Source organism: Gekko japonicus, unplaced genomic scaffold, assembly GCF_001447785.1.
Source record: "Gekko japonicus isolate JY-2015 unplaced genomic scaffold, Gekko_japonicus_V1.1 scaffold383, whole genome shotgun sequence".
Taxonomy (NCBI): Eukaryota; Metazoa; Chordata; class Lepidosauria; order Squamata; family Gekkonidae; genus Gekko; species Gekko japonicus.
The window spans coordinates 879167-903625 of NW_015164193.1; the positions used below are offsets into that span (position 1 = coordinate 879167).

Below are 24459 nucleotides of genomic sequence, written 5' to 3' on the forward strand. Positions count from 1 at the left end.
AAGAAGAAGGGGATGGCAAAGGATGAGATGGTTAGACAGTGTTATCGAGGCAACGAACAAGAAATTAAGCAAACTCCGGAGCACGACGGAAGACAGGACGGCCTGGCGTGATGTGGTCCATGGGGTCGCGACGAGTCAGACTCGACTGTGTGACTGAACAACAACGAACATATTTTAAGAGGGAATGGGACTCACAGTAAATAATGTAATTCACATTTCATTCACTGCTCATGTATTTTGCACTTTAGAACTCATGCCTGCCTTCAAAAAATTTTTTATAGGAACTGGTCCTTAAACAGATTTTGTTTTGGCCCTGAAGATATAATTTATCACAGCTGGAATCATGAAACTCTTAAACTTGCTCACAAACCTACAAATGAAGGCAGTACATTTCTATGTAAGCATTCTTTCCTCCTTGAAATACTGAAGTTCCTGGATTTCTGATCATCTGTGGATACCAACACAATGATAGGATGGACACACTCTGCTATATGCTCAGAAAATCCATAGGGAATTATTGCAAAGCATGGACTATTGCTGAGAGGATCCCCTCCTTATGGTGGGTCGTGGAACTAAATAAGGGTTCCTTCCACTTGGTATGTGTAGGAATTCTAAGAATTTTTATTGCAGTTCAATTAAGGTTGATATTCCTGTGTGACTGTTGAAAATCCCTGGTGAATTTTATGACAGTCCCTCCCAAAATTCATGAAATTTGTCTGGGGTTGTCAACATATGCATGAGCAATACACCGTTTCAAAATGAAATGCTAATCACTGCTAAATAACCTTTTCAGTTTCCTGCTTAATGGCTGTTGTCACAGCCTTATCCAGCTCTTTTCTCGATTCCTCAGCCTTTTGGCTTAGCAGCAAACACTTTGTCTTGGCTTCATTCAGCTTCTTCTCAAGAGCAGTCTTGTCTTCTTGTGACAACTTTCCCCCATTTTCTTTCAAGAACATCTCTGTATTTTTCACAATCTCTGCCAATGCCTGTGTGTTTGCTTGCATGTCTTTCTGTAGCTCCTGGGGAGGGGGGGTGACAAAGAGTAACAAAAGACAGAAAGAAGAGTTAGCACTTAGTGTTTGAGTTCTCCAAATTCCCTCCTGAAAGGTGCAAGCCAGTTTTATCTCCATGTGTTGAACATTACTCTTTTTTTTGTGATGAAGTCACAAATTGGCTAATTCAAATATCTTATTCTTAATAATGACCATGAGATGATGGAATCAGAAATAAGGGCACTGATCAGTATGTGAAACAGAGTACAACCACAAGGTATAGATAGGGACTCTGGGGCAAGTGATGCTCTGTCATCTTGGTGCTTGGGGGGGGGTCAACATGGGAGGGCTTCTAATGTCCTGGCCCCACTGGTGGACCTCCTGATGGCACTGGTATTTCTGGCCACTGTGTGATACAGAGTGTTGGACTGGATGGGCCTTTGGCCTGATCCAACATTGGCATCTCTTATGTTCTTATGTTCTTAACTGTCCAAAACACAGGGGTGGATGGGGAGGATACTTCTAAAGTCAATGGCCTTAAGAAGGGTGTTATCTCCACATCAGGATTGCACTGTTACAGCCAAGTATCTTTTCTTCATAATATTATGTCCTTCCTGCCCCAAGATTATGGGTGAATCTTTCCATCAGTTTAGCAAAACAAAAAAGTGGTAAATATGAACATTTATGCAGCTCAATATATTTTGGGTGTGTGAGAGAAAGAAGGCAGACAGAAAGAAAGACCCTCATAAAGGGAGAAGGTGGCCAGGCAATGTCTCAGATGAGAACCAATCTGAAACATTTGTTCAGGCAACAAGAAGGACATTGACAGAGGACTACTACCTGACTAATGAAGTACTGATTTTAGAAGAAGAATTCAAACATGACTCTGGACAAGGTGCTGAAGAGCACTAGATACTTTCCATTATAATCATGTGCGTGCGTGCGTATCACAAGAAAAATTATGTGGTTGAATATTTACCAAATTGTGCAATGCAACCTTTCACCTTGCACCACATTTCCAGAAACACAGCAACTCTAAAAGAATTTTACTGTGTGATCCTAAGCATGTTTGCTAAAAATATGTCTCATTTCTCTGCAAAGAAATGTGATTTAACAATGCACCCTTTGTGTTTTGTTGCATATGAGGGAATTTTTTACCTCTTGTTTGGTTTGATATTGCTGCAACTCAGACTTGCCACTCTCAATAACAAGGGCTTCTTGGTGGCCAATGAGCTGATTTTCAGTCTGTGTAAGGAGGTCACAGATATCCTGAATCTTCTCTTTAAATTCCTGATGTTGTTCTGCCAAGTCCTAATTTATAAAATAAGAAGAAACCTGAATAGAATGCTCATAAGCTCTCGTACCAGTTCATTTTCAAAGCTTTCATCAGACACTCTTTCTGAAAGTATGCTGTAAACATGATAGCAGCTGCATACAGTTTAAAAAAGCTGAATATAGAAGATATGGATAAACCTCACAAACGATGTAAGTAAAGAGACCAGGTTTTGGATGGAATCACTCAGCAGAAGTCTGGCCATGCATTATGCGTGTGAAAATCCAAGTCACTTAACGGCTTGAAACCTGTAATAAACAGGTACAAATTCTGGAAAAAGGATGTCAAAACAAAGGTTAGTTGAAAACTAAGTGTTAGATCAGTTGGTATGGGTAAATGTCACCAGAATATAAAATGTCCCCCCCCACCTTTAAGCAATAGAGCAAGGCAGACATGCAATCACATTCATTACTCATATTAACTCCCCCCTGAATATGACTTTAGAAATTCTGCATTTCTGCCCTCTTTCAAATGATCCAAAAGAATGGACCTCCAAAGTAATTTTTTCCCCACGGGTTGCAGAACAGTGGAGCTTTTCCTGTCCTGCCCAGCACTAGTTCTAACAAAACTCTCAATCCTCCTTAGCATGGTACAGCAGTCCCCATCATGGTGCCAATGGCCTTGCTACCCATAGACAGCTTTCCTGGTGCCCACCAGGTGTTTTTTGAAAGTGGGTGGGGGGACCAGGTGGAACTTTAGTCTAGCACAGCTTCTGGTTGGCCATTGGAGATCTGATTGGCTGAGCAAATTAAAAGAAAAAAAACACACTGATTTTGCCAGCAGCTGCCGCCACAGCACTAGGGTCTTCACTGTACTGACTGAAGGTAAGCTCTGTGTACGCAAGAAAAATATTTTTAAACAGCATGTTCATTTTGAAAGGCATTCTGTTAAGCAAAGCTTCTGCCCAAAATTATTACCTTTTTTTTTGGCCATCAAGTCATATCTGACTTACGAGGACCACATGGGGTTTTCAAGGCAAGAGACATTCGAAGGTGATTTGCCATTGCCTGTCTCCACATCATGACCTTGGTGGCTTCCCTTCCAAATATTGACCAGGGCTGACTCTGCTTAGCTTTTGCAACCTGGTGAGATCAGGCTAGCCTGAGCTATCCAGGTCAGGTTAAGTGTTACTATTAGGGTTTTCCATAACCTCCCTTCCTGACATTTGGTGGTTGGCTCCATCCCCTGCACCAGATATTTTTGGGGTTGCATCTATCACCCTGTGTCAGAATTTCAAATGTGCTTCAAAAAACCTGACTCCATGGTGCAGTAATTCCCCAACAGTAGCAGATAAACAGTGCAATTCTAAACAGAGCTACATTTCATTTAAGTCAATGGGCTTAGAAAGGTATAACTGTGCTTGGGATGGCACGGACAGTGTCTCAGAGAACGTTTAGATGTAAAACAAGGCAGAATCAGCAGCCCTGTCCCCCAACCTGAGTTATGTAAGGAGTGGGGCTGAATCCCAAATATTGAGTAAAAAAGATTATGAGAAATCCCCTTGAAGAAACTAGCCCTAACCTTAGACTCTATGGTGTCAACTTTATGTGCAAAAAATAGCATACTCTTATCCACTGCTGAGTAATGTTTTACCATTTCTAAATATTATAAATTACGAATATTATATAAAACAAAATTGCTCTTAAAGCACACACATGTGCTACTTATAAGAGATTCTTTGCACTTGTAGAGAATTCTCTAGAATTCTGAAGGCTAGACCTTCCATTTCAGATACCCTATAAGTTCTCCATCTAGAAATGTATTTTCTGGACTTATGTCAGGATGGTGTTAACAATACAACCACACGGAGAAGCAAACCTTCTGGTCGACAAGAACTTGTGCAGTCTGTATTAGAGTTTCTAAATGGTCTGCTTGAGATTTTATTGTTTCTTGTATTTCCTGGAAATGCTTCTGTGTAGCATTTAAGAGTCTCAGTAGCTGTTTGCTCTGGTTCGGGGAAAGATCTTCGGCATGTTCAGAAATGAAGAATTGAACATCAAATGCTATGGATTCCAGGTGCATTTTTCTAGCCCCAAGCTCTTTTCCTATTTCCTGCAAGTTAAGCAATGAAAACATGATTAACGTTGAAAAAGAAATCTAAAGAGACCATAAGTAAAAATCAAGAGAGGCTACTTTTCAAAATTTAAGCGATTCCGTGCTTAGCAGTTAATGTTTCTAAACATTTGTTTCAATCCAAGTGAGAAAAGGATTTGGGACATGAAACCTCCAAGGAAAAATGGAAATATATTTTCGCATGGTTTAACCTTTTTTATCTCCCTTAGATTAAGAGAAAATTTGATAAAAATGCTATATCAATGGCACTACTCACCATATAAAATAGCAAAAATTTACAGAAACATGCATGATACATGTTGGTACTGTAAATTACATAATGCAGATTATCTGCATATGTGGTGGACATGTTGAAGAGCAAAAATTTACTGGTCTTCTGTTGCAGAATATTTCTGTTGCAGGTTTATATTTCTGTTTCTCAGTCAAGGTTATTTTATTAAGTTACACTGCTATGTTCCCAAAGGATAAGAGGAATACAATTTCACATATGCTAATAGCTGCTAGAATAGTCTTTGTGCGCCACTAGAAATCAGGTTCAATTCCCACAGCTGTTGAGTGGCTTTTGAAATGAAGGAAACCTTTCTCCTAATCAGACTGAAAAATTAAAGAGAGGTTATGACGTGTCTCAATTTGGTAATCCTTTCTTGCAAAAACTCTATAATGCAAGTTGATAAAGACAGGTTGCTTACCTGTAACTGGTGATCTTCGAGTGGTCATCTGTGCATTCACACCACCCGCCCTCCTTCCCCTCTGCTCTCGGCCCTTCATCTTGTTTCTTTGAAGGCTGTTGGGCGGCGGTCAGAAGGAACTGGCGGGATCTGCGTGCCCCTCCTTGGTCATGCGCAGTGGAGCCGGCGCGTGACCTGGGAGAGGCGCGAAAATCCCTTTTTGCTAGCTATCGGTACCGAGAAGGTTCAGCGCAGGCGCAGTGTATCCCAAGGGTGTGATGCACAGAGACCACGAAGAAGATGTTTGTGTAATAAGAATAACTAAAGTCAACAAAATATTTTGCAAAAAAAGGAAAAGGCATTATAAAGACTCAAAGGAAAGAAAATGAGTATGATAAAAATATAATTTGCCTGAAGTTCATATACACTTTATATTTAAAGAAGGGTGGGCACTGTTATTCTAAATATCTTGGAATCTGACCTAAATAAGGAAAATGATGCCCAGCACAGACATGCAGTATATCTAAACTTCACTGTGCTGCTCTATGTGTTTGTATTTTATTTACTTCTTTTTAGTTTGTTATAAATAATATCTTAAGAAATATTACCAGATGTTTACATTTCTTCAACTTGTCTCCACTAGATCTGTAATATTAAGCTCTACATTTAGTGCTTCAGAACCTTCTTATTGCATACAGGTTTTCACTGTCATTGATCTCACTCAAAATGTTCTTAGAGTGCACATCTTACTCTCTTGCAGACACATGTATGGATTTGCAGTGGGCTTCCTTTACAGAACTTTTTGCTTGTGAATCTGGAACTTTGAACATGCTCCTGTGGGGAAGTTCAGTCAGTGGTGCTTTTGACTGACCTCATTTTGATTATGAAAATATTTTTATACTACTTGGGAACTGACTAGAAGGCTACTTTAATGTTATTTTTGTGACTGTCAGGCTCTCTGTGCATTTTGCAGTTTACAGCTCGCCTGTCATTGAGAGAGAAGGTTCCTCTCTCTCCCTCTCTTTGAAGTGTCTGGAGCTTGTCACCTTTGTGAAGGGCGGGGTATAAATCCAATCTCTTCTTCTTCTTCTTCTTCTTCTTCTTCTTCTTCTTCTTCTTCTTCTTCTTCTTCTTTATGTGGGCCCTCTGTCGCCAATACAAAGATCCCCCAGAGCTAGAGAGAGCGTGCACCCACTTGAGAGGCCTGTGCCACGGGGGGCCCTCAGTGTGGAAGTACTCCAATGAATTCAAAACATATGCTGCGAAGCTCCAGGGGTGGCCCATAGAGGTCCTCGTTGAACTTTATCGGGCCAGGCTGAACCATGCAATTCTAGATTGGGCCTTGGCCCAGGGCAACCCGCTGACGTTGAACAGGTGGATCCAGGTGGCTTGCGAGGTGGAGAACCACTCCAACCTGTTGTGGATGTACCAGCCCCGTGTCCCCACAAGGGTGACGGTGGCGGAGACAGCAACAGAACAACGAACAGCAAGACACAAGACGAGAGAAGCCATCAGAGACCAATTGATGCATCAGGGCCTATGCCTGAGATGTGGAGTCTTCTGAACCCATTTTAAATCACCCTGATGAAAATAAACCTTTTGTAATCCAAGTCCATGCCTCGGATGTGGCGATGGGAGGGACTATCCTGCAATGGGAGGGAGATGGGAAGTTCCATCCCCTGGTGTATGTGTCCAAGAAGTTCTCCCCCCTGGAGCGTAATTGGGCTATTTGGGACAAAGAGGCGGCCGCTATCAAACTGGCACTTACAACCTGGAGGCACTGGTTGGAGGGGGCGAGGGGGCCATTTGAAGTATGGACGGACCACAAACATTTGGAGGCATTACACACACCCAGGCGCCTGAACGCCAAGCAAATTTTCTCTAAATTTCGGTTCACCCTCCAGCATCTCTCAGGGAAATCGAACTCTCTGGCTGACGCACTGTCTCGCCTCCCGCAACATAACAGCTAGCGGGAGGAAGTCGTCGACTCAATGTTCACACCCACCCAGTTGGGGAGACGGTTGTAACTCGCATTCAAAAGTGGAGAATCCCACTGAGGTTGAACCCTGGATTTGCAAATTTAAAACAGCTTTCTCAGACAGGGACATGGAGGACATCCAAACTGACCCTTCAGCGGAACAGAAGGGGAATGGGTGTTGGTATAGAGGTGGGAGGGTGTTCATTCCCAGAACTTTGAGAGGGGAAATCCTGACTGTGGTACATGAAAATAAACTGGCGGGGCATTTTGGATACCTGAAAACCCTGCGCCTCCTTCAAAGACAATTCTGGTGGCCATGCATGAGGGCGGACATTTCCCAATACGTGGGTTCCTGCCAGACTTGCCTAATGGGGAAACGGAGACCAGGAAAGCCCCCTGGGACTTTACAACCCCTTGAAACACCGACAAGACCATGGGCAGTGATTTCAATGGACTTTATAACTGACTTACCACCACCCAGTAAAGGTAAAACAGTGATTTGGGTGATGGTTGACACATTCTCCAAACAAGCACATTTTATTCCTTGCACATAACTGCCCTCAGCTAAATCACTGGCCAAGCTGTTCATGGGGCAGATGGGGCTTTTGTCCAGCACAGCTTCTGACTGGCTGTGCAGATTTCTTAAAAGCTGCTTCAGCAGCAGTTGCCACTTCAGTACAAGGATCTTCACTGTGTTACTAAAAGTAAGCTGTGTGTAATCAAGAAAATCCTTGTAAACAATATTTTCATTTAAAAAGGCACTATATTAAGCAGAGCTTGTAGAAACGTTGAGGGGTTAGTATTAGAGTTACGAGTGATCTCACTCCTCGACATCTTGTGGTTGTCTCCAGCTCCTGTGGCACCCATTTACACTTGGCTTTGTGTCATTCGTCTGTCACTTTGTGGTTGGCCTTGCCTCCTTTGGCAGCCATTTTGTAGTTGCCAGAATTCCTAAGGTGCCTGCATGCTGAACGAGGTGGGTACCCCTGTTGCATTCTTCTAAATGCATTTGTTCTATGTTCTAAGAACCCTAATTAGTATCTATAGTTTCACGTTGTTTGCATTATGTTTCAATGCATACATTTCTTGGAACCTCTGTGCTGAAACATGGTTATATAACTATAATAAATGAACAAAAATAAATAAAAAGTATCCTAAAAATAATGGGGAAAATACTTCAGACTGTTATTACCTTTCTGGCTGTATTTCCAGTGATTCCACTGGTCCTTAATTACAACCCTTAAACCATTCATTTTAAAATCAATCTACTAAAGTAAATGGACTTTGTGGCTGTCTCTGCTATCTTCTTGGTACACATATGTGAAATTTATCATTAAGACACTGCTCTTAATATTGGCTTCAATAATGTCAGTCAGTGTGGGAGTCCCAGTGAGCAAGGTGGGCTATAAATAATGTAAATAAAATAAAATAAATAAATGTGACCACCAGCGCCGAGATAATCAACCTGAACATGGTACATCCGCACTCTGATTCAGAGCAGAAGTCACCTATAAAAGAGTATCTGGAAGTTCCCTAAGTAACAGGCACTAATCAGTGGTACTTGCCTTGAATAGATGAAACTTTTGCTTCATGTCTTCCAAATCACATACATCCACCCTGAGAGTATTCGCGGTTTCACTCTTTTCCATGATCCAGTCTGCAGATTCCTGAAGCCTAACTAAATGTTTCTGATGCAACACTGCCAGTTTAGCCTAAAAAAAGTTCAAAAGCAGATTTTTTCCCCATACATTCAGAAGACTGAAAACCAAATAAATATGAAATCAAGGTATTTCCATCAGAGGACTGCAAAGCAGAGACAGTTTTACAAATGATCAGACCACTTCTTTTTTGATCTTTCTATACAGAAAGAGGGCAAAAGGGTTCATGCAACTTGAATAGTACAGTTCCATAAGACAAGAGCAGATTCCTTCTGTTCTTAGTGCTCACTCCCTTTATTTAGAGGCTTGCTAAACACCTATTCTAAGGGCAAATTCTATTTATGTATATCATCTGACATCTCATCATTTAATAACCTATCACTGGATGATTCATTGCCAAACATGTAGATCTCGCCTGCATTTGTGAAATAAGATCACACCTCTTTCTGATTCTCCGTCTAGAATATCTGATTCACACAGGCAAGATATTGCTTTTGGTTGCAAAAACGTACTGGCAGTGGGTATTTGGAATGGGATGGTTTGAAAAAGTAAGATGCAGACCATGAACGTACCATTTCAGCATCTACTGCAAAGACTATTTGCTTTGCATGCTTTGACGACATGTCACAGACCTCAAAGAAATCCTTTTCTAAATGTTCATATTGTTTCCTTAAATCTTCAAGCTGGTCACTGGGAATGTCTCTATGCCAAAGTTTTCCAAATTCTTCAGCCACCTTCATATCTTTCTTCAAAATAACAGCAAAGCCAGCCAATCTTGATTCAAATGACTTCATGGAAAAGATAATTAAGGAAATGTGTAAAATTATGTGTAAAATTATTTGCACTGTGTTTAAAACTTGTTTCACAAGACAATGCTATTGACACTATACAGCAGGGATGAATGATGGTCTACAATGCAGCCAGGAAGGTCATAATGTTACTCAGACCAAATTATTATCACCAACGTATTGTGCGTTACATGGCAGCTGTAATACTGACATGAGTTCCTTGGAAGAAAATGTATATATAATAAAAATACTACACAACCACACTTTGTTTCATATGCCTCAAATTCTCATGATGCTTCACTTTCTTTCACTCTCCCTTATTCCCAATAAATGTTCCATTGCTCATTTTCAATGCTGTTCTGCATCTTCCTCCTTTATCTCATCCTAGGGGTACTCAGGTATGTTTTATCTTGGCATATTGCTGCCATAGCCTCTCCCTTCCAGCCTTCTTCAGGAATGGGCTACACATTTCACTGCATGCAAAGATTCACAAGTAATATGCAGCTTGTGGTAGGGTAACATGTAGCCCAGGATTCAGTCCAAGCATGCACATGGGATAATGAGGGAGGAGGAGAAATACAGGCAATTCTCTAGTCTCCCTGTAGTGTATGCACCTCCCTAAGCTTTTACTGACTTCTAGAAGCAAAGCATGGGTCTCTCTCATTCTGTCAACTGACATATTAAAAAGACATGTAGACAGATAACTCACCTCCGTTTGAACGTTTATGAAAATGATTGATTGTATTCTACCCATGATATAACTATGTTAAGTTGTTATATATTGAAAGATGCTGTACCTGTTAAAACAAAATGTTTTTTTTTAAAAAAAAAAAAACCCCTCACCTCTAACTGTGCAAGTTGAACTTTTAGAGTTTCCAGATCATTACTGATGGGCTGCAGATCATCTAAGAAGAATTTCATATCTTGAACCACTGTTGCATGTCTTTTCAGTGTTTCTGCATGCTGAGAACACAGTTGAATACCATTGCATCTCTGAAAACATTACAGGAAACAAGCCATTTTCAGTACACCAACTGAAAGTACACCACCTTCAACTAAGCAGCAGAGAAACATCAAATGTGTTTATATTATTACTCATTTGTTTTAAAAGGGTTGCTATTTTAAAGTATGCCTGGAGGCTTGCTTTAAACTATAATCTACAATTCTCCAGTTGCATCCAGGGCTCATTTGTTTCTGTTGTGATAGGTGGTTCAGTTGGTAATATACAGGTGTCTTGTTGTAGAAAAAGAGCTGCCGGAGCTCATTAGCATAACTCATTAGCATAATTTATTTGCATATGCCATGCCCCGACATCACCGGAAGTGACAGAAGGCCACACCCCCTGACATCACTGGAAGTGTGTCAGAAGGCCCGGCTACTTACCCTCCTGCTTCATCCTCATTCCCAAACGGAATGAGGATCGAAGCAGAGGGCGGGGTAAAGAAGGGGGCGGGGCTTCACCACGTGACCGCCCCGCCCCCTAGAGGTTCTCTTCCGGAGCTCCGTACCTGAGAGCTCCCCCCCGACTAGAGCCCTGGTAATATATATGCCAATTTGGATTGTTTTAAGAGTATAACCACCAACAAGTACAAAACACTCTCCAATGGTGTCTTTGCCTTTTCCCTCCAAGACAAGTAATTGTAACAGTTGCTACTCACAATGCTCGTTGCATCAGGTCCTGCTACTGGTTCCTTCTTTTCCAAAACATCACCAGAAAAGCTTTGGGACAGATGATCAGCCTGATGGACTCCTCTCAAAGCAAAAGCCTCAGTGCACGATGAAGTATTCTCTGAAATAGCTTCTGCTTCTAGTACAGATGAAACTCCATCTCTGTTTGAGATGGGAAAAGCATGATTAAGCTGAGAAACAATTTGTTTAGGAGTCATAGCTTCTCCCTGTTGCTCTGTTTCGGTCTGGGAGTTCTTATCCATTGTTCCAAGCATGTCAGCAATATTTTGACGGCAGTGGTCCTGCTTCAGTATGTCACAGAGGAGATCAGGACTTCTATTATCAAGCCAAAGACATGGGGCAGCATTATTCTGGTTTCCGTCATCTGTTTTGGAAGCAGGTCTAATATCACCATTTGTATTTTTGACACAAGACTGATGAGAATTCTCACCCTCGTAGTGTGTGGAATTAGGCATTTTAAGTAGATTTTGCATCGAAGCTCTTGTGCTTGTATAACTTAAAGGTTCATCCTCCTGCATATAGAACACATGACCACCTTCCATTTTGCTTCTTAGTATACTTGTTAAGCCTTGGGATAATATAGCTGGCATTTCAGAAGAATGTACTAAATGCTCCTCCACTGGTGTAAAATCGGGGAACATTACATCTTTTTGTGGTTGTTGCATTTTCCCCCTGACAATATTTTCAGAGAAAGCAGACCTCTGGTCTAGAATGGTGTCTTCCTTAGTCACTTCCTCCCCCCCACTGTGACTAACCAATGTTTCATGCACTGTCTGCTCAGTGCCATGTCTGTTATCATACGTAGTGGCTACTATATTGGGAGAGAAATTCATTATATGTTTATGGTCCTTATACTCTGTTTCTGCACTATTACCTAATTCTTCAATAGCTTCAACATGCCCTATGCTGTTAATGGCATGTTTGTCAGTTTGCACTGTATCATCATAAGCTTCAGAATAAACAGTAACCTTGCTGTCTTTGCTATCTCCAGATTTCTCCACTTCTGATATAAGTGACGTAAAAGTTAGCAGAGCTTTAGAATCTGTTTCTACCACATGCTGTTTCTCCTGTTTATTCTCAGTTACCTTTAGCTCATTAATATTCTGCACACCTTCTGGGTCGCTTTCAACTTCCTTCAAGTAATATGCACCTTCCTCTTTCAGTGCTAAGATATCTTTGGCTTGTACATCTTTTGCACATTGCTTTAAATAAGTAGAAAGATCAAAATCCTCTGTATGGCCCACTGATACATCTGTACTGATGCCACTGGAGTGTGTAACTGATATACTTTCCTTTGAACGTTGGTCATACAAGAAAATAATTCCAGAACCATTTTTAATTACTGATGAGCAGGTGTCCTCCAGGCTTTCTCTCAATCCACTTGATTCCTGGATGTTATCTTCCATCAGAATATCTACTCCATTCTGTTTCCAGGCACTACTCTCTAATTGACTGTATGGCGAATTATTAATTGTTTGTATTAATTTTCCATCATCTACTGCCTGACTTGGATCACGATCTGATGATGACATTGCTAAGTCATCCTCATGCATTCGAATTTTGTTCTGCTCAGTACATAAGTGTTGTTCAGAGGATAAATGTATCTCAGCCTGACCAATTTCTAACATCTCATCAATGCTTGAGCCTAAGTGAGAGAGTTCACTGTTTTGTCTTGAAATACTTTCACTGCTGTCTTGTAATATAAATTCATTTCCTATAACAGACTCAGAAGCCTCTTTGGCTTCTTTCTGGCTCTTGTTACTTTTCCATGGAAGTTTTTGAATACTTTCTTCATCAGGATCAGCTAAGTTTTGGCATTCATCAACCCTGTAGTTTTCAAAGCACAGCAAATCATGTTTTGACTCTGAGTGCAAACTATTTTCTGTATGTAAACTCTCGCTTTCTGTCATTTCCAAAAGTACAGGTACCGGGAGCCTAGCACTTTCTTCACGACACTGTGAATAGTGCATTTCCATCACTTCTTCATCCTCATAATCAGTGTCATCATTAGTATCATCATCTAAATCCATATAATCATAATCGTTAAAGTCATCCTCAGTGTCATCATTATCACCACCATCATTATCCGCACATAAGCTTTCATGTTCACTTTCATCTATCTCATTTTCATCCTTTCTGATTTCTTCCTGTCCCACTCCTTTCAAGGTAGCTTTACACACCTTTAGCAGAAGAGTAAGGTCAGTCTCTTTTCTTTCTTCACATTCTTTTTCCTGATCTTTCTTTTCCACATCTACACTTTCTTCCACCTTTTCTAGGACTGTGTCTAGTATCCTTGCACTGAATGCTGCTGTGTTCATAATTTCAAATGCATTCATGTCACTTAATTCACTAAAACATAGAATATTTTCCTCTTTGTTATTCAGGCTGATTTGAGAAGATTCTCCTCCTTCTTGTATACTTACTGGCTTCTCTACTGTTGCCATGATGGCTACTGCATTAATGTCAGGCTCCAAAAAAACATTACTATTAACCACAAAGGTGTCAGCCTCATCAGTTTTGGCCAAATGGTAATAATCACTATTACTTTCCACCTGTACAGCATCACACTCCTGCTTACTACTATCTGCTTGCTGAGCTATGCCACAAGGGTCTTTTCTGTCTTTGTAGTCATTCCCATTTTCTGACCGAAGAGTGCTATACTTGTTTTCATGCAGTGGCTCAGAAGGCTTACTGTTAATATCTTCCAGAAGCAACCTGCCATGTGAAACTATTGCATTAATATCACCCACAGAGCATACACGAGGTGGTACTGACAGGTCACAATTAATACTAATATTAGACTGACTATCAGTGTAAATCTTAATGGACTGTCCATTAAGAATGTTAGGACAGATATCCTCTGGGGGTCTGGCATTTGTACCAATGTAATCTTCCAGAGGTAGCTCTAAATGAGTAATGTTACAGTCTCCCTGAAGCGTCCCGTTTTGTCTAAGTTCATTATGATTTTCCAGAAGAGGAACCCCATCACAAGTGGTATGATTGTCAGACAATGATACGCTACACAAGTTTGCCTGGTCTATGAGCTGCTGTCCGTCATGTTCATCAACATAATTTTCCAATGACCTACTTTCAATCTGTTGCTCCAGCAATAATTTATTAATGCAACCGGTTTTGTCTTCACCCATGGCAAAAGTATGATTTTCCAGCACGGGCATACTATGGTTATTGGAGCAATATTTCAGTGATAGATGATGCTTATCATCTGTGGATCCCAATGCTGATGCATCTTGTGCTTTAGTATGGTCTTCCAATGGGCAAACACTAGATTTATTAGTAGGTTCTTCCAATGGCAGACAGTCACCGATGCCTACAAGCTCTTCTTGCTGCAGCTCCATGTGAACACAGTCTTTCAGCGGATGCACTTCACACATTAGAGTGTGATCTCTTAATGGTAATGCGCCATCTGAATCAGTGAAGCCTTGCAAAGGAGCTCTGTGGTTCCCATCTTTGTAGTTAAATAGCAGCAAAGAACTGTTAGTTTCTGACTGCAGCATCTCACCTTCATTGCAAGCCACACGTTCTCCTTTAGTAAGTTTATTTAAAAGTTTATTGCCAGATTCCATGCTTGTGTATGAACTATTCTGAAACTCATCATTTACTTCATTTTCATTCTTTGACATAATTTCTCCTTTAGACTGCAAAATGTTAGGAATACATTTCTGCACAGTATTGATTGGAAGATGTGAAACATCAGTGCTCTTTTGAACTACTTCTTTATTAATGACTGGATAATGTATATCTAAAAGATTATTCACACTTTCCAAAGAGTTGTTTTCATTCTCCTTGATCTTTGTCTCCTCTACAATGCAACTACTACCTTCATTTATTTTTGACAGAAGATTCCTTAGTGAATATTTTGAAACAGACTCTTCAGCATCATCAGTGCTGACATCTGGAGACTCAGTTACCTTTTCACACACTTCCATTGGCATTTGTTCAGAACGTTCTGCCAAACTTTGCAATACATTTTCTTTTCCAGGATTCTGATCAGTAGTAATCATCCTTCCAGATCCGCATTCTTGTTTACAAACTAAACTGTTCACAGCACATTTTGACTGCTCTGAGCCACTAGCCACAATAGTAGCATAATTTCTGCCGGAGCTTTTCTCACTGTGCTGACTTTTTTTACAGGGCTCCTTCCTGTTGCAGTCACTAGAAATATTTTGCACACTTCTCTGCTGGCCTACAGGGTCACTGGTACTATAGCTAAGCACCACATTTTCAGGCTGCTGCTGCTGCTGAAGAGTGGGTGCTTCTGTGCTTACATTTGTGTCATAAAATTGCCCTGCAGTCCCACTTGCAAGATGTTCAGACTCACTGCCATCCATCAACAAACTGACAGTTTCACTTAAGTCACTGCAGTACAGCAAAAGTCTTTGCCCTGTGTTCGCGTCCATGTAACTATTTATCAGTAGGTAAGAAATGAATAACTTTTGAGTTTGTTCTGAACTGCAAGGTGAGACCGCGGTGGTGTCAGAAGCATCTACATCTTTTTTATCATCATGTTGGACAAACGGGTGAAGTTTGCAATATGTAAGCGATCTTGCAGTCCTTTTAAAAGGGGATGTTGTATCATCCACATTAGGCATTTTATCAGGTAGGGTGACAGTACTCAAGACAGATGCAGTGTTACTATCTATTTCTCCACGCCGAGCAGCATTATCCAGGCTGATCACTTCACATGTCTCTGGGATATAAAGCGCTGCTATTTTTTGACGTCCATTTAGAATTTTGCAGGCCAGCTCATTTGTGACCATGCCTTGATGTACAGACGTAGATACAGGAAATATTTCACCACTGTGTGGCCAGATGAGGCCAATGAAGGCTTGTTGTGCCTGCAGTACTAGCAAAGCACTACTAGAGGATATCAAGTGGCACTGTACAGCTTCATCTATAGTCAAACGCTTTGATAAGCTTGGACACAAGATCCCACCTGTCTGGACCTGATGGGTCAGAATAGCACAAGCAGCATCCTGATCGATAACCCCTTCTCTCATGGCCTCTTCAACGCTCATTCTGTGTCCTGCTTCAGGGTGAATTATACCCCCAGAAAGTATCTGAGTCCCTAAGAGTCTAAACATGGTGTCTCTCTCTATGAGTCCTTCATGTGATGCTCTCAGGATACTTATCTTTCTTCCACACTTCAGTACTATTTTGCCTTTCTCTTGAGGGGTCACAGGTAACAGCCTCAAGCCTGCGTCTTTATTTATTACAGTTCTTTCAAGCAGTTCTTCAAGGGAGATCTTTTCTGTGGTGTTGGGATCAATAAGGTCTCTGCACATGTCACGTCTTTCTAGCAGATGGGTATACAGTTTTGCTGAAATAAGGTTCCTCTGGAAAGCTTTCTGCAAGGTCAGCTGTTCGCCTGTGGCTGGTATCATTAGATGTCCTCTGGAAAGCTGAATCTCAAGAATTTTAATAGCCAGAGATTCTGAAATTAGTCCCTTTTCAAAAGTAGCTATAACTGGCAGCACTGTTCCTTCTGATTCTGAAATGATCTTCTTAGCCTTCTGCAAAACTTGTAATTGTGACGCAGTTTGTTCATCAACAAGTTTACAAGCTCTTGCTTCTTCAAGGTCAAAACTCTTCCCTGCATCAGGTGAAATTAGACCCGATAAAATAAGCTGACTCTCAAGTAATCGAATGCCAGTGTCGTAGTCAATAAGACCTTTACAAAGTGACTGGAAGACTGAAAAAACCTCTCCAGTTGTTTGATCAATGATGCCAGCTATGACTTTGTCCACCTATAAATGAGTATAAAATATGATTTTTTAAGCATTTTAGATACAGTAAAGAGTTAAATGTTTGAATTTTAATACTTATGTGTGTACCATGCTTACTTACCAAAGTTGGAGTAAGACTGTGAATGTTAGCAGTTCAATGCAGAGTGATCTATGTCAGTGATTCACAGCACACAGTGTGATAGAAGATTGAAACACGACATGCACTGGTGAACCAAAAGCCTATGCTCTGCATACATCAATAGGGTTAGTGGTAGACAACAAAGTAGATGATCATATAGTGAGCAAAAAAGGACATGTATCTGAAAGACAAACTGTCATGCTGTTTATGTGCTTTGTGAGAAGTTAGAGTATTCAGAAAATTACATGGCATAAAAATATGCATGCTATTCATGTTTACAGCATACAGCACTTTTACATAGACACTCAATATACAGAATGACCTACTGTACCCACTTGAAAGCATTCTGAGAATGGCTTGCAATAATTATCATTTGGAAACAAGACTGGAAATCTGTATGCGAAACAGTTCCTCTTGTTGACATTTTGCAACTCATTTGACATTTCAGAGTCAGTAAACATTTTTTTAAAAAAAATATATTAACTCTCCATTGATTAAACGAACTTTCTCACAGTTTGTGAGTATACAGGTTCCAAATTAGTACTCCTCTGAAAATTACTTCTAAAATACTTTATGGAGATACCTCTGGGAGAGCACATGGTAAAGTATAGTCTATGGAACTTCCATTCAGTGTCATGTTTTTGAAGCATAAACGTTGAAGACAATTGAGAACATGGTTTTTAAAGAGAAGAGTTAAGTGGTGTATGATTTTTTTTGCTCTTAGTTCATGCAAGGCACACAGTATAAAAGTTCATATATTCTCTCTGTCTCTTCTTTCATTACATTCACCAAACTAGAATTCTGAATGCATAAATATATTGAAAACTGTCATTCATTTAGTACAGGATCAGCTATTGTGATACACACAATTCTGAAGTTTTGTTTTTCAGTATTAATACATAGTTAGACAATCATGCAATAAAACAAACTAAGAAGAGGATATACTATAGCCGGCAATGTAACAAAGACTGTAGGCTACCTTCTCATGCATGTTTTCATCATCTACATTTTGCTTCTCCTGCAACTGCTTCAAATCTTCATTAGATAACAGTTTATAACCTTCATGGAGTGACTGCATATGGTTTTCCATTTCATTTTTCTCTTCATCTGTCAATCTATGGAGAGAAAAAAACAGGTGTGGATCAAAGTGCTTGTTGCTTCATCGACTCAACTCTTCAAAAAATAAACAATTATCATGACAGTAAAAACTGACTTCTGCCTTTGTTAAACTCAAAAGATTATTTTATAATAATAAAATGAACAATCAAGAAGAATTCAAACATATTATTACTATATTTAATTAAAATATTATTATATGCTAGGCTAGCACATATTTGCAAAGCAGAGTAAAAGACACTTCACAAAGGTGTGAGCCACACTGTATTAGGAGTTCCCAGGATTTTTTCCTCCCTAAGCTAATTTGCAGTGGCTCTTTAGACTGGAGAAGAGTTACTGGAGAACAGAGTATTTAGTACTTTACTCCCATACTTCTCCAGTGACTTAAACCACTTCAAAAGGTGCAATTAGTTAGATGAGGAAAATGACAAGTACTTTTCTTCACACAAATACTCACCAAGTGAGGATGGGATTTTTTTGAGCTAAATGTGGCTTCAGAGGAGTGATTTGGGACCTGTTAGGATTCAATTACCATTCTGAGACTTTTACAACAGCCACTGTGAGGCTACTAATTAGCCTGGGGAGGTGGCTTTCCAGAAGCCCGATCACTAATCATTCACCTCAGGTCAAGTTTGACCCAAAGTGCTAACCCATGATGCAGTCATGAGACACACAGGGTTGGATCCTACGACTTCCTTCCACCAAATTTTCATCCAACAGAAAAAAGACTTCCTTCAAAAAAGAAGGAGATTTCCCCATCAGAAGAAGCCTTTCTCAATCAGAAAAGGTCGTTCTACATTGGAGGTAGTGTTTCTCCCTTGAAAGAAGACTTAGCAGAACATAGAGAAGATGGAAACTGTGAGATAATGCTGTGTCAGGGGCCATCCCAGTTAAAAGCTGGAATTTGAAGCCTTGGGCACAATCCACACAAAGGAAGGCACTTTTCGGTCCCACAGAGTAACAAATATGCTCAAGTATACTTTTAATTTTTTTCTGTTATAATGAATGTTTACTGTTTGATGGATCATTCCCTATATTAGTAATCCACTTCTCTCTTACAATTCGGTATCTGAACTATTTTGTCAAACTGGTTCACCAGTTCATCAAGCCATAGAATTACAATTGCTATGATTAGTGTAGACATTCTGCTCCAATGTAATTCTAAGAAAGGCTGTCATTTATGACAATGAAAAAAGTCCCCCCCTCCCCGGCCAGGTTACATATGTTCAAGATTCAGGAGTACAGATACAGGATCTGTGACCTGCATACTGATTCCACTCACCACAAGATGGTGTCAGTGGTACCCCTTGCCATGTAATTTAAATGGGCATCCCTAATTTCAAAACACAATAACAATAATGTACGTACTTATCGCTATGTTTTGCTAAAAATGACTGTGTTGTTTGCAAAGCCTCTGCTATCTGTTCTTTCTTGGCTGACAGTTCAAATGAAGAAATCTGAAAAACAAGAAAGTATGTTCTGATTTCCACAGTTGCAATCTTGGGATATTGGGTTGTTGTTTTTTAGGAAATTACTTAATCCAAAAGAATAAATAAAAGGTTTCAACAATGGAAAATGAGAGACATTACATTTTTTTTTAACAGTATCAAGACAATTGGGGGGATTGTATTGCAATAAGTCATCATCATTTAGCAGTCTTGTTCTCTATTAAGGAGTCTTAGAACTCGCTTACATATAAAAAAGTGATTCTTGTGGATTTGATGGCAAAGATTTTCATGCAAATAAAGGTACTTGCCAACAGCTTTTATTCTTCTAAACAACTTTACTGTAAACTCTTCTCTTTATTTTAGATGGGTTGCAAGTAGCACAGCCTTACTAAAGTGATACCAGCCTGGGCAGTAACGTCAGTTTTTGTTTCTCCAACACGTACACGCTCAACACCACTGACTGAAGGAGACATCTTTAACTGTTCTCAAGTGGCAGGGAATACACATACAGTCCATGTACAATGTACACTTGAGTAGTTCTTATATTACATTCAATACATGTACAGCTGAACATGTGATTTAAACTCCACATCTATCTGGATATCAGTGCACAGTTTCATTAGTAAAGTGACTGCGCATTGGCTGTTTCTTACACACAGGTGTATGCACATACATGCAGACTGTATGTGAGTTCACTGTAACATGTGAACAGGGCTTGTGTAACTCCAGACTGTATATTTCCATCTTTTTATCATCGGTTGGTCCAATAAAATGTGACAATTTGTGGTTTTGTTTTCTGAGAGAGAAGAAATCTAACTCATACTATTTAGACATCACAACAGTTTTTGTTTGTTTGTGTCAAACACATACCTTGTTTATTCTCAGGTACATACATTCCTTAGGCTCCCCCCCCCTTCCCCTTGCACACCAAGTTTTGAACAAAAATTCTTGTCCAGTTCTAATTTGTTGTGCCATCCCAAACTGGGGTTTCATTTCCAGTGATTAGGTTTCTAACCCACATTTCAATCTTAGTTTAGAATCTGTGTTACTGGAAAAGAACAAACCCTAATTTATTCAAATGCTCATTGAGATGTTGTTCTGTTGTGAGCCGCCCTGAGCCAGCCTGGGCCGGGAGGGTGGGATAAAAATCTGACAAATAAATAAATACTCAGATACCACAACAAAATGTAGTTTGATTGAACAAGGATCTCTTCACTCTCATCTCCAACATGCTAGGGAAGAGAACATGGAAAGAGGAGAAGGGAAAGGGATCACATGTTCCAGTAATAAACTAGTCTTATTGCTAACTTTGGTTTGTTGTGACTCTTGAATGAATCCTAACATTCTGATATTTTATTTTTATCTTATTCCAAACTAGGAGTTCTCAAAGTTGCATCACTAAAAATTACCTTAAATATCAAAACAATATGTTTTGGCAGTGGGTGGTGGTGGTGAAAGGGATCACTGAAATGGCTTGCATCCATTTCAGCCTAACAGCAGAGCTGGTGCACTCGTCAGCTGTTAGGCTGAAATAGATGCAAGCCATTTCAGTGATCCCTCTCACCCCACACCACCGCTTCCCACCATGAGATGCACGAACCTCCGAAAACTACATGGAGGGTTGTGGGAGGGTCAAGGGGGCAAGATTGCATGTACCCCAGTTTGCAAACTATAACCTGGAAGATTTTAGTAGCAAACTTAGGATCGCGGGCAGATTCGTGCCCATCTCTAGTTTAAAGCCTTCCAAGTCTACCTAGAGTGAACAGATGAACTAATTATGATCAATCTTGTTCCAGAAAGAAATTAAGCAAACAGAAAAGAATTATTAAAAAATAGGGCTCTAGCATTTGCCTACAGGTTTCTGTGGTTGCACACTGAGAATTGTTTCCAATGAGCAAAAGGATGACTTTCCCTTTGCTCTTATAAATGTAGCACTAGTACTGGTAAGCTTGATCATTGTAATAAGTAACGTGGTACATAGAAGTTTTGATGTGGTGAAAAAGGTGTCTTTGTTTAATTTTCTTAATTCCACCCCTGCCTTACCTGCAAGAATTCATGGAAATTAAACTAATTAGACCAGACTGTAAACAGAAACTGCTGTAGTCAACTTTGTTCTATGACTTTTTAAAAAGAAATACATGAATACGTGTAAAGATTTATGTATTAAAGGGCATGGAAATTAGAAATCATACACAAATTACTCTGAGTACTGGGCAAGGGAGTGTCTTGCTCACTGTAGTCAGTCCAATCGGCATCCATAACAAGCTCCAGCCTTAAGCTGGAGCACTTAAGGGGAGGGCAGAACACCCAACATTGGTCTGCCCCCATTTGACCAGTTATTTGATGACCTGGAGGGGAGGCAGCAGACCTGCTGGTTAGGCTCCAGTTTGGTTCATACTTTGTCTTTAAAAAGAAGGGGCTAGAGGCAGGCTGGGCATTTCAGAGCCACCTGCCAGCAAAACAATCACAGCAAAATGCTCACATGCGCCTTGCAGTAATGCTTAGTTTAGAGTTTCCATAACATACCCAGAAATACTAAACAAATGTGGCCTGAACAAAGACTACAACAGGCCACAAGAAATTAACTTTCTACTGGAGGCAATGACAGCTCTAAAACGTCACCTCCAGTTTCCTGAAAACATCGTTTTCTGGAGAAATAATCCCAATGAAGTAGAAAGCCATTAAAATCATCTTCAATTGACTGTCTGTTTTTACTAGGCACGGGCTAAGAAAGTTCTGTCAGCCAATACTGAGGGTGGAGGAATTTCATATTTCTTTTTTTCATTAACAGTGTCCCCATAGTTTATCCCAAATTACTTTAAAGTCAGATATGTATTTGAATGCTTTGCTAGACCCGGAGAAGTCCTGTTATGGAGGCTATGCTAGAATGTGGGGGGTTATAGATATTCAAGATATTCCCGATAAAAGGGCTACTTATTTCCTGGCACTTGTGGCCTAAAAGTTCAAGGGGATATTGTGGCTTTCTCTGTGAAGGACTGCAGTAGGGAAGTGAAATGTCTAAAGTATAATGCATACATCTTTTTTGTGGTCAAAATGCAGTTCTCTTATTCACTGAAAGAGATAGGTCTGGTAACAGTCATATAAAAGAGGTATCCCTTCTTTCTTTATACCATCTGATGATGGCACTGAATTTTCATGATGCAAGTTACTACACTATATCACTGTTAAGAGCTGTAAACAGGTGTATCCATCCCTCACTTTTTACATACTGTCATCAAGGAAGCGCAACTCTATTACTCCTTCTTGCATGCACTAGAAGAAGGGCTGGATAAAAATGCACTTAAGGGAGTCAAACTTTTGAAAAAGCACTATGCACTTCCTTAAGGTAACAATTTAAAACCCGTATTTCCTGATAATTCTTTCAGGAACTTGCTTTGGGGAATTAGTGCAGTATGAGACAGTAGGTCATCCAGGATAAAAATATATATATTATTTAAGCAGTAAGAAAGGATCTTATAGCATTGAGGAAAGTGCAGAAAAGTCCAACTAGAATGATAAAAGGGTTGGAACACTTTCCCTATGAAGAAAGGTTATAGCACTCGGGGGTCTTTAGCTTGGAGAAACAATAACTGAGGGGTGAAATGATAGAAGTTTACAAGATTATGCATAGGATAGAGCAGGTAGAGAATACAAGAACTCATGGGCACTCAATGAAATTGCTGAGTAGTCAGGTTAGAATGAATAAAAGGAAGTACTTCTTCACTCAAAGAGTGATTAACCCATGGAATTTACAGGTGGTGGCTACAAGCATGGATGGCTTCAAGAGGGAATTGGATAAACATATGAAGCAGAGGTCCATCAGTGGCTATTAGTCACAAGGTATAGATAGGAACACTCAGTCCGGGCCAAGTGATGCTCTGTATTCTTGGTGCGGGGGGGGCAACAGTGAGAGGGCTTCTAGTGTCCTGGCCCCACTGGTGGAACTCCTGATGGCACCTGTTATTTTTGGCCACTACGTCACAGAGTGTTGGACTGGATGGGCCATTAGCCTGATCCAACATTGGCTTCTCTTATGTTCTTAAGAACTGGAAGAACTTTAAGATGTGTAAGTAAACACTCAGCATGAAAAATTTTGTGGACAAGTAGGATTGGAGAAGACTACACATAGGAACCACAGGTTTCGATTCAACAGTTCCATTCTGCTAAGTGAAGAATCTTCTGTTGGAGAAACAGCTTTGCTTCAACAGAAAATAAGGTTCTACGTTAGTGGAAAGGAAACAGTGAGTTCAACTCACTGGCATAAGATCACTTCACCCCACATTATTTATATTGGACCCTTAAAAGAAATTCAATGTATTCAATCCGCATAGTCACATCAAAGGCTCTAAAAAGTGTAGTTATGGATATGGAAGGAGGGATGTGTACACTGCTAAAGAGTTTTTGAGAGTTATATAAAGGGCCTACTAAAACATTATCATCTGCATTCTTCATACTATTTTGTTTACTACACAGACGTTATGGAACTTAAAGCACATTCTCAGTATATTAACTAAAATAGGGATGGACAACTTGGTCAGCACTGGGGTTGCATTGTCAGTTTATATTCCAACACAGTGATGCAACAATGGAAGTCAAACATTTACTTAAAAAAACAGACTGGCAAGAGACTCAGGATTCTTGGCTTAGGATCCCCAAAGCTACACAGAGAACCTCAGGCACAGCTCTCAACAAGCAATTTACAGGTTATTTGCAGGTCCAAAAGAATTTAGAGAAGAATTATAGATAAATGTTTATCAAGGTAATTCAGAGGAAACTAGTTTTTGTCAACTTTTTTGTTATAGGTCATATTTTTAAAGTGCCATCTTAAACAGA

General features: G+C 40.0%; 1 protein-coding gene across 1 annotated transcript in view; it reads right to left on the reverse strand.

The window, feature by feature from the left end:
• The window catches only part of DST (dystonin), a 484671-nt gene that overhangs the window by 227498 nt on the left and 232714 nt on the right, over nt 1-24459 (reverse strand). Inside the window, exons 34-37 of the mRNA XM_015408298.1 lie at nt 19547-19635; nt 18042-18177; nt 2151-2303; nt 786-1019 (exon numbers count right to left, since the gene is read on the reverse strand). Coding sequence (XP_015263784.1) covers nt 786-1019; nt 2151-2303; nt 18042-18177; nt 19547-19635 — 612 coding nt within the window. The remainder of the gene's footprint in view (nt 1-785; nt 1020-2150; nt 2304-18041; nt 18178-19546; nt 19636-24459) is intronic.